The sequence below is a fragment of the Camarhynchus parvulus genome, chromosome 3, assembly GCF_901933205.1.
Source record: "Camarhynchus parvulus chromosome 3, STF_HiC, whole genome shotgun sequence".
Classification (NCBI taxonomy): domain Eukaryota; kingdom Metazoa; phylum Chordata; class Aves; order Passeriformes; family Thraupidae; genus Camarhynchus; species Camarhynchus parvulus.
Window position 1 is genome coordinate 49926955 of NC_044573.1, and position 14752 is coordinate 49941706.

Here is a 14752-nt window from a genome sequence, read left to right on the forward strand (position 1 = left end):
AGAATATTAATAAAGCCTCCGTGTTGCCTTCGTTAACATCAGGGGCCTTACTCCCAGGGGAGCAAAACGCCCGATGTCCCGGAGCGGCTCAAGCCTGGCCGCAGGGCTGCCTGCTAGCAAGCGTGGGTGGTTATCAGCTCTTTAGTGAGATTCAGCTCTGCATTTCAGCCTGCTTGCTAGCGGTGGTCAGCCCAGGGCCGGAGGCACCAGTGGATGAGAGAGAGGAGAAGAGGCGACCAGAGGTTCCGCGAGATGTCTTTATTGATGCGAAGAGGTCCTGGTCAGGGTTCGTTCTGAGGAGTGGGCTAAAGTATGCCCCTTTTATAGGATTTACAAGGATTGAGTTTGAACCAATGGCAAAGGGTTAAAGCCCTAACCTATAGGGTTACAGGGATATGCTCTAGGGTGGGGGTCAGGAAGTCAGGAAGTAAAAATGCTGTCTCATTCCCTCATTCAAATCCTCCAAGGACCCTTGCTTATGTCCATAGGGACTGCTACACAGAAGACACAGGACAAACTATATGGTGTTAGTCCACCTAATCTCGTGTTCTCCTCTACACCAAACTATATTCAGTGAACAGCCTGTATGTGAACCAATTCTAAAACAGTTATTTCAGAAATAACTTAAGGAAATTCCTAAATAACTGTTTGGAATCACATGAAATGAAATTCAGAAAAATATTAACTAAATTTGTAATTGCTGTCATGTGTGGTAAAACTTCTTGTAGAGAAAGAGCTTTATCTCCTCATTTCAAACTTTAAATGAGGGCAAACATTATGGAATTCTATATATATGGGGGTGGGTATTTTTTCTGGTTGTTTTTTTGTTGCAGTTTTCTGTTGCTTTGAGGGTTTTGTTTGTTTGTATTTGTTTTTAACACAAAACTACCCTCTTCATGGACAGAACCTACCAAAACCTTTTTAATAAGGATTCCCAGCTGCTCTGTCCCTGTTTAACACTTCCTGCACTAAACAGTTCATCTCTGTGTCACTCCATCCCTTCATGAAGAGGCAGCATTGCAAATAGTTTGGAGCTCTACAAACCTGTGAGTGAGCCAGTTTTTACTAAGCCAGAAATTTAACTGCCAAGTTCTGCCAGCCTTTCTCCTGATTTGGCCTCTTGCATTTGCACAGCTGCTCATTTTCATGAAACATATTAATATTTATCTTAGGTCTACCACTACCCTTTTAAACTTGATTTGGCCAGTGGCTTCCCAGTTACTAGTGAGACTGGCAAACAGATCATTTGATTACAGAAATATTGTTAAATGTTCCAAAAATTCCATAGGGCACACAGCACTTACGTTACAGTTAAGACAAATGGCAAAATATTATTTGTTACAGATGGATGCTTAATCTCTCTTACCATCCTGCTCTGAAGCCAAACTACAGGTACCTTTATTACTTGTCCTTGGGCTTCCTAGCTAGACACAGACAGATAAACACCAACACCTGCTCTAGGAAATATGCTGTTGTGCTCCATCCTGAAATACTACCAGAAACCAGCTACTGCTAATTCCCCAGTTAACAGAAAGCTAAATATATTGAGAATCTACTGGACTGCATCTCAAACTCTGCAAAATTTAAAGCATTGACAGGGTAAAACTCACGCTAGCTAAAGCTGAAGAATTTGTCCTGTTGAATTGCAAAAATGCTTTTAAATTACTTTCAAAAGGTTAATTACTAGAAAGTAAAACTCACAGCAACCTGAACCATTATGAATAGAACACCAAGATATATGAAACAAGGTGTAACAATTGTGAACTTAAAAGCAAATCTCCCTATCTGTGTTAAAGCTAGTATGACAGCTGCATGACACTTGACAGTTTTCAACAAAAAAATTTGTAGTAGGTTTTTCTATTATTTTAAGCTTCGAAAACTAAGTGCTCAGCCTTGAGACTTGGATGGAAAAGACATCTGAAGTGAGAAAGAAGTGATAAGTGAAGAGATGAGAATGCGAAGCATGTAGTATATCCAAAGTTAGACAGATTTTCATGTTGCTCTTTATTCTGAAGTTTTAAACTGATGCCTTGGTCTGTACCTGGGAGCCTCCAGTAACTGGGCCTGGCAACTGGATTCTATAAAACAACTATAAGCTAGAAAGAACAGAATAACCAACAGCTTTGAGACTAACAGGATGAGACTGCCTGGAATGACAGATAATACGAAGATGCAGAGCTTTTACAAGTAATTCATTTGTTGATGACACTTATAAGAGGTTGAAAGAGGAAACAGTTAGACTGAGGCCTGCAGCAATACCAAAAATTTTTTCATGGAATTAAAACCTTGAGGACTGTGACCTGATTCATGCTGAAAAGAAAATGCCGAGAAGAAAGAAACATGCACAGCAACACATCTGAAAAATCAGAAATTCCTTTGGGTTAGAACAAAAAACTAAACATTTAGTTCAACTCTTATTTTAGTATAGTTAGTATCCAGTAGTATAGCTACTGTAAGAACTTTTCCAAACCTCTTAAGCTATAGTAGACTTTCAAAAAGAAAATGCCACCTTATGTGAATGGATAGTCAGTTTCATAAGTCAAGATTCTGGCTGACAAAATTGTAATTCACTTTGTTCCACTAGTGGAATTACCCTATTCAATGGATTTGAGTTGCATTAGACACTGAAGGAATCTGTTCAATTATGATGCACGTACGAAATGATTAGCTTATTAAATCTTCATTGAAAACACAAGGGAATGTGTCTGGGCAAATTTTAATACAGATGCAGACATTTACAGCTTTTTAGCAAAAACTGAATGAACCTGCTCCACCTCCCTCTTAAAACATAGCTTCCTACCAGCAGTCTGAGTCACTCTGTCAAATAGAACAACTAAGAATCACGAAATTATTTCCAACATTTTAATTTGGTAAGGATGTGACTATGAGGCTAGCACTTGCCTTTACAAGGAACAGAAGACTTTATAAAGTCCTTCCCTGCTGAGAAATGAAGGAAGTTTTCTCTGCTCCTAACTTTAATCCTAAAAATGTGCTTACTTTCTGCTTCATGCTGATTTTCCATTGGTTTGTCTAAATCTTTTAGTATCAATTTTCTATTCACTTGAAGTCTAATGAAGAAAGAAAAAGAACCACAAAAAGCTCTTTTAATAGAAGGCAATACTCAGCTACTGACAGAACTATCTTACACGTTAAAACAAGTTTTCAATTCTTATTGAGTCCCAGATTATCAAAAATAGTTTTCCCAAAATAATTTCATTCTTTTTTCCCCTCTCATAATGAAAAGTAAGCCTACATCATCTTTGTATACGGCTCGTCAGAAACTCATTTGGGGATCAGAAGTAGCTCTTAAAACACTGGTTTATTATAAGTCAGAGGCAAAAATGTTAAAACAGAGTAACAAGAAAAATCTTGGAATCAATCCTTTACAGGCCTTTTAAGCAAAGGACATTTGTCAGGAAAAAATAATAAAAAAATACTGCTTGCTAACTTCACTTTCAAATTTTGACAAAATACAGCTCTACTGCAGAAGACTGCTTATATAGCAAATATATATGCTCAAGTATGATGAAGCAGAAGTACATAACAGTAAAAATTTAAGATTTAAATAAATTTAGCCAATGGCTGGCTTCAGATTCTACTCTGAGTCTCTGCTTCTGAAACAGGGTCACGACTTCTCTATGTTAGTGGTGATATTTCAAGCTAAAATCACCTCCAGAAATAAGTCTCAATGTCCAAATCTGTCAGAAACTTATTCTGTAGTTTAGCTAAAGTGTCTGCTAAAAAATGTTCTTCAGAGGTAACCAAAAACATGCCCTAAATGAAAAAATTAGGAATTAATTCTACTTTTCCAAAACACGTTATGAGATAAATTTTGTGATTAATATAAAGCTTAATTACCATTAATAACATTTCAAATAGTATCTCACAATGAGACAGAAAAACCAGAATGAAAACTTTTTTTTTCAATTTAACACAGAACCTTCTTATGTCTATTGTCCTCCTAAGTGTTTCACGATTTGTGATCAGCAATTCACTTATGACAAATTATGGACATATACACAATTTACTTATTGACTGGCAGTGAAATAACTCTTAGATAAAAGCGCTGACCTCACTGCTCTGATTCAATTCTGGCCAGGTCTGGTTTAGGGATGGCATTGATGGAGACTTGCTTGGAGGTGCTTCTGCTGGAGAGCCAGAGTAACCTACCTCACCAGTCTGTTCCCCAACTTCTGAAACGACAGGAATCACTATGAACAAAAGTCATAAATTCCATTCAGTTTATTTTTAGAAGAGTTGCTCACATCTCATGGAAAGTGCAAAGTACCTTTATTTTAATCTTTTTCAAGCAAATACTTAGCAGCAGACAAAACCCAAACAACCCAAGACCTCTCATAAAGTTAAATACTGTTAAAAACTGTTTATCAGGTACTACTCTTATTTTAAGGATGTTTCTGAAAATCAGACTTTGAAGATTACTCTGTACCATCCTATCCTCCCAGTACTTAGCCTTTAAGTAGCTTTTTCAGGTTTTCATTATATATAAAATTAAAGTTTTTCTTACAGCATAAGAAAATAACTTTGCACTAGCGCTCATTACATCATATCCTGCGCTGAGCATTTCATCTTACAGAACAAAAAACTTACCTTGTATGAAAGGTCAGAGCAAAACCAGTATCTCAATGAAAACACAAAAAGATATGACAACAGATTAAGAAAACCATTCCCCCTTAGATTAGTCTCCAAATAATATTAGTTCCAAACCTCCTTACTAAAACTGGTGTTTCCATTCACATTTTGCAAATTGAGTACGTCTAGTAGCTGTCACATTGCAACTGTCCTTTGGCACCATTCAGTTTTCTTTTGAAGTAAATCTGAATAGCACATCAAACATTCTGTCTAACACAGTAAAATCTTGCTTACAATGTCTCCTATTCTAGACATCAAAATGCAAGATAAAGCCAGGCATTAAGACCCTTAAAAAAACCCTGAAAGTTCAGATTACAACTGTACAGAGTTATATAAGCAACAGGAACAGTTGAAAAAGTGACTGATAAGTAGCGAGACATATTAGCATGATGTCAGCAGTCCACAGAACTAAAACTCCAAACAAGACAAAATACTAAACAAAAACAAAACAAAAAAGGTTTAATTAAAATACCATTAAAAAGGACTACTGCATGGGTATGTGACTGAAGATGACTGCCACAAGAGTATGTTTTAACAAAACTTTTTTGAAATTTATAAAATTTACTAGTTCCAAGTTCCTGAAGAGCTGAACTCTGAAGCCTTCTTTTCTGCTAAGACAAGTCAATATTCTGCCTGCTAATTTTCATTAAGAATAAGCTAATAACAAATCCAATGTCAAACTGAACTGAAAACACTTGAATAGTCAGTGGTGACCACCTGTACCTCTGAAAAGTAACAACCCATTATTGCCTCCAGAGAGCTGCCAGGGACGGCAAAAACCTGAAGACCAAAATGAAATTAATTGTGCTACCTGGAGATCAGATGCAACCAAAGTGCTACTACCATGAAAAAAAACACACACAGAAACCAACTCTTAAGAGTTTCAAAGGTCATGTGAACTTCCTTTAAGTAGCCAGACATGAGGCTGTTTCCATAATGTTTCCAAAATGTTTCTCAAATTATGCCCAGCATCTAGCATCCTGAATTGTTCTCCTCTAGGTAAAGCAATAAAAATGGGCTACATTGAGGTGTCAATGTCACCAAGCAGTCAAGCTGACATGCTGTGGTCATTGCAAACAATATACTAAGTCCCAAATACACCAGTGGCAATATTTTGGAAATAGATATCACATGTTAATTGCTCTGAAGTGTAATAAGAATAAAAAAATTCTATTAAGTTAAAAACATCAAAATTCTTGTTTTACTGATGGTATTCTACATAACTGAACTAACTTCCAGTGTTAAACACAAAGTCAAAAGATAAGGCTGAAAATTATTATGGATAGACCACACAGCTACCTGTAATTCAAAGAGTTCTGCAAACACCTACATGAAACACACCTACGACATGCTATGGAAAATTTTAAGGGTTAAAGTAAATGTGTAAGACATAAGGCATGGCAGATTGTTTTTCCTACAAAGAAATGGCATTGTTGCAGCAACCCAAACAAAAATTCATAGAAAAGTAAAACTTGCTTTTCAGCCTTTGTAAAGATTGGTAGCTTTTACTAACGGAGATAAAATTGAGTTTGAAGGAATTACAATTCTGTAGAGATGTACTGCTGTACTAGAAAAGTGACCAATTATGTAAATGCTTAATTATACAATAAGTCTGTGCCATGTGAGAGAAATACATATCTCTAGTTATGAAACCAGACGTAAAGCAAGATCATATCTCAAACAGGTTTGGAACACCTGCAGCTGGTCACACACAGGATTCACAGGGCTGATGAGGGAGATGCTGTCAGAGGAGTTCACGAGACTTCCTCCTTTGCTGTCTGAACACAGCCCAGAGGGTGCAAGGAGCCCTCTGCTACTCCTCCTCCTGCTGGCCACTAGTTCGGAAGTCAAAATGGAAAATAACAACACTTTTTAAGTGCAGAGGATAAGTGCAGAAGATTAATGGGAACCTTTCTAACAAAAGAACAGGATTAATAATGGCACTGTCAACACTTCTGAAATAAAGTTTGCCATCTTGCACATTGGTTTAAAAGACATTCAAGCAATTCATCTTCTTCAACAGTTTGACTGTACATTATTCATACTGAGGCATGTCAGCAGAAGATTCTCAAAGAAAGAAATGGTCGATGAAGTTTTATCCCACGCAAAAAGTGCACTCAAAAAGACACTCTGGTGTCACACTTTAGTTTCTATTTCTAAGACAATTTTGGAAGAAAGCTTTAATGAAATACAAGTTTTACAGGAACTGAAAATAAAAATTATTACCAAAATTTAACTGCTTCATTTTTCTACGCTGATTTACAGTCCTTAAGATGAATCCTGTAATTCATCATGTCCAGTAGACAAACCTATCACTAACTTTTAAATTAGTAAATGTATGCTGTTGTAGCTAAACATAAAACTACAGCCACATCAATAACTTCATCTGAAGTATTGTATTCAACATAGAAGTTTTGGCAATAGATCACGTTACATGCTAGATAAGATCAGCTATTTCCAATGCTGTTGATCCAAATAAACAAATATTTAAATAAAAGCTAATAACTTTATAAAAATCCACAAGTTTGCAAGAACTTTAACTTTTCAATGTACCTTTTAATAGCTGCAGAATAAAGTATCAGATTTTCCTATTTTTAAGCATGGCTTACATAGCAAGGTAAACGTTTAACATTCACTAGAACAGGGTAACTTCCCTTTAATACCAAAGGGAAAAACTTCTAAAAGCAAGTTGCCTGTAAAATAAAAACAATAAACATACACATAATATTTTTGGTTTAGTGTTTGATGTATAAAGTTTCCAGACAACTTTAGCTCAAATCTAATACCAATAACAGATCAAGACAAATACAGCTATTGGATGTGGAATTTTGGGGATTTTTTTACTGTTTTCTTGGTTTTGGTTTTTTTGTAACAACAGTTTATACAAATAGATGTTATTTCACTTCCTACCAAGATTTTTTGCTTGATCACCACTTTAACACAAAAATGGAGAGAATGGAATGGTTTTTGACATTTGCTAGGTTTTAGCCCAATTAACTGCAGCTATTTCTCACAAATGTCTTCATCATAGCAAAATGCTTACTCATACTGAAAACACTTCAGCAGCAGCTCTTTAAAGAGCCAACCTACTCCCACAGAAAATAGGTTCATTATTAAAGCAGAGATAATAAGAAACACAGTATCTAGTTTAAGAGCTCATCCATAATTTTGAGATTAAAGTCTCAGACAGCCTACAAACACAGTACAAAGAGTCCCATTGAAGAATTTAGTGAAAATAAATAAAATTCTAGCAAATCATAGTACTTGTGCACTCAGAATATAACCTGACTTTCCAAGCAAAGACTGCTTGTTAAGAAGTAATCTAAAGCAGCTTTAAAATACTCAGTTTCCTTTCTCTATTTTAAAATATAAAAAAATAAGATGGCCACAGACATCCTGTTTTTAAGCACCACTTTAACATGGAACAGTAGTTTGTTTTTCAGTTATAGGACTAAGTTTTTGGCACATATTAACAAGCAGAACTCATACATTCAGTGGTTTTTCTGGGAGTACCAAAAAGTAAAAGGCAGTGCAGAGAACAACTAAGTGCCAACACAATAAAGGATAAATCTGTTTTCAAGTCAGGAGGTGAATTTCAAAAAAAAGGGTCTGTGGTACTGATCCTGCATTTTGAAACACCTATCCTGCCCTTAGCATTGAATCTGGGAATATTTTAAAGTACCTTTGATACTTCAAAACTCATACCATATTTTCCTAAATGAGGATGAATAGAAATCATACTCATTTGAAAGTGAGTCTAAAGTATAGCTAGCTTGAGAAATTGAAATACAATAGCTGGTCTTGAATAAAATCCATACTGTCACAATTTTGTTTTCCTTAACCTTTAAAGGACACAGTCAGTATTTCCAAATGTAATAGTGTATGTGTACTGCTCCTAAATAACTGCCCTCCACAGAAATATGTACATGCTCAAATTAACTTTGAGCAATAAGACTTCTAAAAATTGTACAATGCTTTAATTCATATTGACAAGTGCTTTCTTTCATACAAACAAGTATCTGCTGTAACAATTAGACCATAATTTTAAAATGCTGACATTTGTGTTGAACCCATATCTTACCTGTTGAGTCTTCCAAATCAATCAGCTTGGGCATTAAACTTTCAGGTAACTTTTCTGGCAAATCATAGCCATTCTTCCTAGCAACTACCAGATGAAATGCAGCACAGAACTCGTCCAATGTCAGTGCACCATCTTTATCAAAATCTGACAGTTCCCTAAGAAGGAAAATTTAGTGTAAATAAAATTGCTAAAGGTTATTTTATTTCCAAAACACAAGCTTCCAATTTTGCTACTTGGATGAGCAAAGTTTATTGTTCCCTTTGTCCTACTGAACACTTCATATTAGCTTTACTCCTCAAGATGATAAGTCTTAATTAATAACAGCTTACAGATAATTTAAAGTCACTTTTATCTCTCCTGGTATTTAACCCATTTAAGACAGCAGTACACAGTATTATCGGCCTCAGATTTTTGGCAAAGTATAGTGCTGAGGCAATGTCATTAAATGGGAAATAGAAATCATTACACTGAAAGAAAGCACCTGCCAAGGTAAGCCATTTAAGGACAGCATGCAATGAGGCAGTACAAATTCCAGAATACAATGAAACAGAAGATTTGCATAAACTCAAAGCTGAATTTGTCACCATGTACCACAAATTTATTTAAAAATGTGTATGTGTACATTTCATTTAAATTTACTTACACATAAATGAATAAATAAATATAGATAAGGAAATAATTATTTAAATTTAAATACATTTTTAACAATAAAAACCTCAAATAAATTGCTTCTAGCTCTGAAGAGTTTGAAATTTTCTCAAAGTGCCTTGTTGATAGTACCAGCCCAGGCCATTAAAACCCGCTAAAGTAATACTGGCATAAATATGAGCAGGACTGAACATACTAGTGTAATTTTACTTAACAGTTTCTAGTAAGTAATTATTACATGTCTATCAGCTGTCATCTTTCTAAACATTTATCATGAATTAATTATTATTATTATTTTAAATAATCACACTTACCAAATATGAGAAAGTTCAAGAATAGGTAGTTTTGACTTAGTGAAAAATTCTTTAGCTGCAGATCCTAAAAAATTGCAACAATCATCTTTAATACTTAAGGCAAGTGAAATCATTAGAAGACTGAGACCTACTGTAAAGGTGATGAGTTGTTTAGCAAAGGTTCTGGGAAAAATGGCACTAATTACTAGGGTTAAATGAGGGAAAAAGGCAAATTAGATTCTAGTCTTTCTTGACTTACACTGAACTATAGTAAAATATTATCAGCAAAATGCAGAACTTCCTTCAAAATAGTATGCAAGCCTAAGTATAAAACAAAGTCTTTGTAACAGAACTGATGCACCCACAATTATATTTTGGAAAGAGGAACTTACCTGGTATAAATCCATTTAGATCAGGTTGAATGGTTTTAAACTGATTAACATAATACTGCCTTTGTTCATCAGTTATTTTCCAGGGATCATCATAACTACTTGATTGCCTACGAATTTCATTTGCTGTTGTAGCTGATGCTACAGTTCGTACTGTTGTCTGGTCCTGAAATGAAATATTTTTCCTCAGTATTATCTACCTAAAATGCTTCTATGAATTCTCAACTTCTTGCCTTCAAAATATAAAGCATAGTTAAAACTCACAGTAGTTTAAAAACTGCAGGAAACCATCGGCAGATGGCATCTCCAGGATAATGGCAGGGTATTTTTGCACACTGATACAATATGGAATGACCGCAGGTATGTAAGCAGAAAAAAAAAGTATGGCTCATATGCATAAAAAGCTAAATACAAATGTTTATAAGTCATAATTGTTGACATTTTAAAAATTAGTAGCTTTCATTTAATCATTCCAAATTAAGACAAATCAACAAAACAAGTATCTGTTGGGCAAATAGCACTGAATTGACTACAGCACAGATACACAATAAACAGCTGCAATGAAAATTATGAAGGAAAAAAGAACCCAAGGATTGCAACATCAATCTGAATGAGGCAAATCAAATACCAATAAAGTGTCACACCTGGACAGAAGCAGGATGCATGGCTAAAAGAGCACTGGTTGGTGGGGTATCGGCAAAACTGACCCAATTTTCTTGATGGGGTGGTGGTGAATGGCCAGACCATATGGGATCACTAGAAGTAGATGAGCCTGAAATTAGAAGAAACATTTCCTTTTCAAAAGACAACCTTGAAAACTGAGAAAGAACTGTGGATATGGAAATATCTCCTGTCGGGGAGATATACTATAGAATGATGAGAAAAATGAAAACCAAAGTGCACCAAGGTGACAAAGTTCACCTCCTGACATCTCACTTCTGTAGATTTTTACATTATGTGAGCTTCAATCTGCACTAAAAAGACACAACTGAGGAATGAGCTTATTGCAACACATGTAAAATGTAAATTGGATTTTATCCATGTAATGGGTTTTGAATAAGTTAATAAACACTCCACATTTTTATTTAATTGAAATAAGCAACACTTGTATGGACAAATACTATTTAAAAGTGGCCTACTATATTAGCATTTGACTTCATTATCAATATTAAACTTTTTTTTTTTTTACATTTTAGTTCACCATTCAAAGAACAAAGTCTTGGTAATTCCTTTTAAGAATCAGGGGTTTTGGCACAGACAATCCTTTTCCTCTACATCACTTCTACACTAATTTAACTCAGTTGCTTAAAATCAGGCCAAGAATAATACAAAGCATCCATACAGAATTGCTGATATCTGCTATCTATTAACTATCTGGAACACAACAGTCGGAATTCACCCAATGCCCTGCTATAATCTACTTCTGAAGAACTGTCAATGTTCAATATCTTAATATTAAAATAATGATGAAGCAACTACAGAAAGGTAAGGCCATCCACTGCTCTACATACAAAACTGTTAAAATTCTTTAAAATTAAAAATTTAAGGAACTCAGATGAGAGAGAAAAACCACTTAGAACAAGTCTAGAAGAATCCCAGGACCCCATTCTACTCCTCGATTCCTGGAAGAAATGCTGAATGCCTTAAATCTAAACAACATGAATCTACTCTTCTTGCACAACTAAACGCCTTCTCTTGAAATATGCCAAATAAAGTCATACTTAGACAAGAATTTTTGCCTTGTATGCAGAAACAGACTTCCTTTTAAAAGACAGGTCAGCTTCTTGTGAGTTTCTGTAAACCCTCCATACAAGAAGAAACAGGACAGTGATGTCATAAATTGAATCCTGCTAGTAAAATTTAATTTCAAGCAATAAACACCAAGAATTTCTTGTCATGATGCTGGCTAAAAAAACCTGCTATGACAAGTGCATTCATATAGAGGTAATCAATTTATAAACCTGACAAACATCAACCTTTTCAGGTTCTTGAAGCCTTTATGACACTACACTGCAGTAAACAGAATGAAGGAAATCTGAGAATCTGTGAGGCACGCTGAGGACTAACATCTTAAGTGACAGTATAATTGTCAGTATACAATACTGTTATCTAATACCTGGCAACATGCAATTACTCTTTCATTCCATAAATGAAAAGTAATAAGAAAAATGGTTAGAACCAGTTTATCTTTGCTCTTTTCCTACATACAGTAGTCATAATTGTGCAGAACACATTTAATTTTGCATTCCATTGAGTAGGAAGTAGCATTTGCATGAGGAGAATTTAATAAAATTAATTTTTTTGTGGAGGATTTTTTTTTTCTAAGCTAGCTTTAAAGTGATGAAAAAGCACTATTAACCTCTCATTTTGTCTGAAATTCATCCTCCACTTTTGGAAGCTCCTGGTGTGGCCTGGAGCTTCTAGTGACTTTATCCAAAAGTGCTGAGAATAAAGGTAAGGCATCTGTCAATGCTTTATTTGCTCTGAGGTTCTTCTTCAGTAGTTCACCTAACTCTCAAACACTAGATGAAAGTCAAGAGAAAAGCCCAGTCTCTTTCCACCTTGTCTCTTTCAGGACTAACAGACAGTCAGAGGCAGACAAGACCCTCCTTTTGATATTTTATTTTTGGTACACTGACTTTCCCCTTCCCTACCTCTCAGACACTGACATTATTACCATTAACCTTTTATATGTTTATTCCTCCTTCACTTCTCTCAAGAACTGACCCTGGTACAATTCAATTCATATCTCACTTAGCAAAGTATCTGTTCCAGAGCAGTACTTTGACAGCAATGGAAATGCTAGCAGCAGCAAACTGTGATACCTTCAGAGTATTTTACAGGTATTGCAAGAACTGCTTCCTTTCTCTCCCATTCAAATAATATCAGCAAGAACATTCTTGCATTACTCTTCTTGTTATTTACTCTCCTGCACAATGTCTTAGGACAGAGGATGGGATGGCTGGAGAACACGGGAGAAAGATTATCAATAACCATGGAGACTTGCATCTACACACATATTCATGGACTGCCACCAGCCAATAACTCAATTTGAACAAACCAAATTGGAAACAGAAACGTGGAAGAGAAATTGGAAGAAAACTGAGTCACAGAGAAGACTCAAAGCCATTGATCTCTTTTTATTTCATGATTTGTAACCCAATGAAGAAAACCTTCAGGGGTCTCCGTGAATCTTCATCACTGGAAACACCTGCAACACCATTTTAAATGAAGAATAGGCCCAAGACCAATTATCAGATTTGAACAAGCTGGTGAAGTCTAATGCTCTATGTTTAGTATGAAGACCTAGCAAATTCCTGTAGCTGCTCTCTTCCTCTAGCTTGAATGTCTTGCCAACACATTGCTAACTTATGGAAAATTATCTAATTTCCTGTGGAATAAATCTACCCCCTTTACTTTGAGATATAAATGGAAATGTAAGAAATATTCTACCTAGTTAACATGCACTTTTCAATAACTGAACAAATATTGGTTTACTAAAACTAAATTTTCAACTGTCTCTGTAGACTAAGAATTGCTTTCCTTATCATCAATCTGTGGTGAAACAAAACCAGAAGCTGAATACAATTCTGACAATAAGATAAAATGCTGGAGAGCTCTTATGCCCAGGTAAGAGTATTCTAAAGCTTGCAACAAGGCCAATTATCATCAGTTACTGAAGCATTAACTAGGGCACAAAGGACTGTTCAGTCCCCTGCAAGCTCAGTAAATATCTTAGGGCTCTGAATATGCAAGGGAACTGTTAGCACAGTAGACATATTAGCATTCAACTTCATTATCAATATTAAACTTTTTTCCACTTGTAGACATGTTCCACTTCTGTCCCTGAAGTGTTCACAAATGGCTACAAAATCCCTCCCAAAGAGAAAAGAAAGAAGTATGACTTAGGGCTGCAATTTCCCATGGATATTCAGATATCAACACAAAACTCTGATGTCATGCCAAAGAAAGCTAACACATATCCTAGGACAGAAGATCTCAGATTTTTTTTAACTTGTTTTAGATTATTATTTAGATCATTATTTAGATACTACCAACATAAATATTCTGCTTTGCTTCCAGTCCCAACAGACAACAAGGTAATAAAAAAATATTTTCTCATTCTGACATGCCACTCAACTATCATTTAAAGTAGGGAAGGGCTCTTTCTCCCAAGTTTGTCAACATCATGATCTTATCTTAAACTGCTAAATCAAAGGCACCTGAAACACTTGAGAGACTCAGGTTTTAACAGACTTGACTCTGACATTGCAGGATGAGACCTGAGCTAACTATAAATATTCTACACAGGTAATAGATGTCTGTCACTGAATTTCAATTCCTAATACTAATGTAAAAAAATGCATCTTTTGGGGCTCTCTTTACAAAAATTCTTGAAGAGAGATGGTAACAAGCCTTGGCCTCTGATTTCATATTTGTAAGCACACTGAGCTAGTGCGACAGTGCCTCAGAAACCAGTAATATACATACAAAGCATTAACACTATCCTAACTGAATTACAGTGACAGGACAACACAGTGACAAAAAATTGTAAAATCCAAATTCTTTTGCTCTGTTGAGATGAGAACAGGTTTTCTTCCAAGAAACTGATAACTACAGCCATGAGTTAAGATTTCTAATGCAAGATAATGTGTAAGATTTTTAAAACCAACAATAGATTTATTATCTAA

The 14752-nt window shown here is 35.4% G+C and overlaps 1 protein-coding gene across 10 annotated transcripts in view; it reads right to left on the reverse strand.

The window, feature by feature from the left end:
• The window catches only part of REPS1 (RALBP1 associated Eps domain containing 1), a 61803-nt gene that overhangs the window by 16363 nt on the left and 30688 nt on the right, over positions 1–14752 (reverse strand). For 5 of the 10 annotated variants that reach the window (XM_030946543.1, XM_030946539.1, XM_030946538.1 and 2 more), the window contains exons 5-9: positions 10706–10833; positions 10065–10227; positions 9694–9757; positions 8732–8886; positions 4072–4211 (exon numbers count right to left, since the gene is read on the reverse strand). In XM_030946543.1, coding sequence (XP_030802403.1) covers positions 4072–4211; positions 8732–8886; positions 9694–9757; positions 10065–10227; positions 10706–10833 — 650 coding nt within the window. The remainder of the gene's footprint in view (positions 1–4071; positions 4212–8731; positions 8887–9693; positions 9758–10064; positions 10228–10705; positions 10834–14752) is intronic. The other 5 variants (XM_030946541.1, XM_030946544.1, XM_030946540.1 and 2 more) reach the window with 2 other exon arrangements.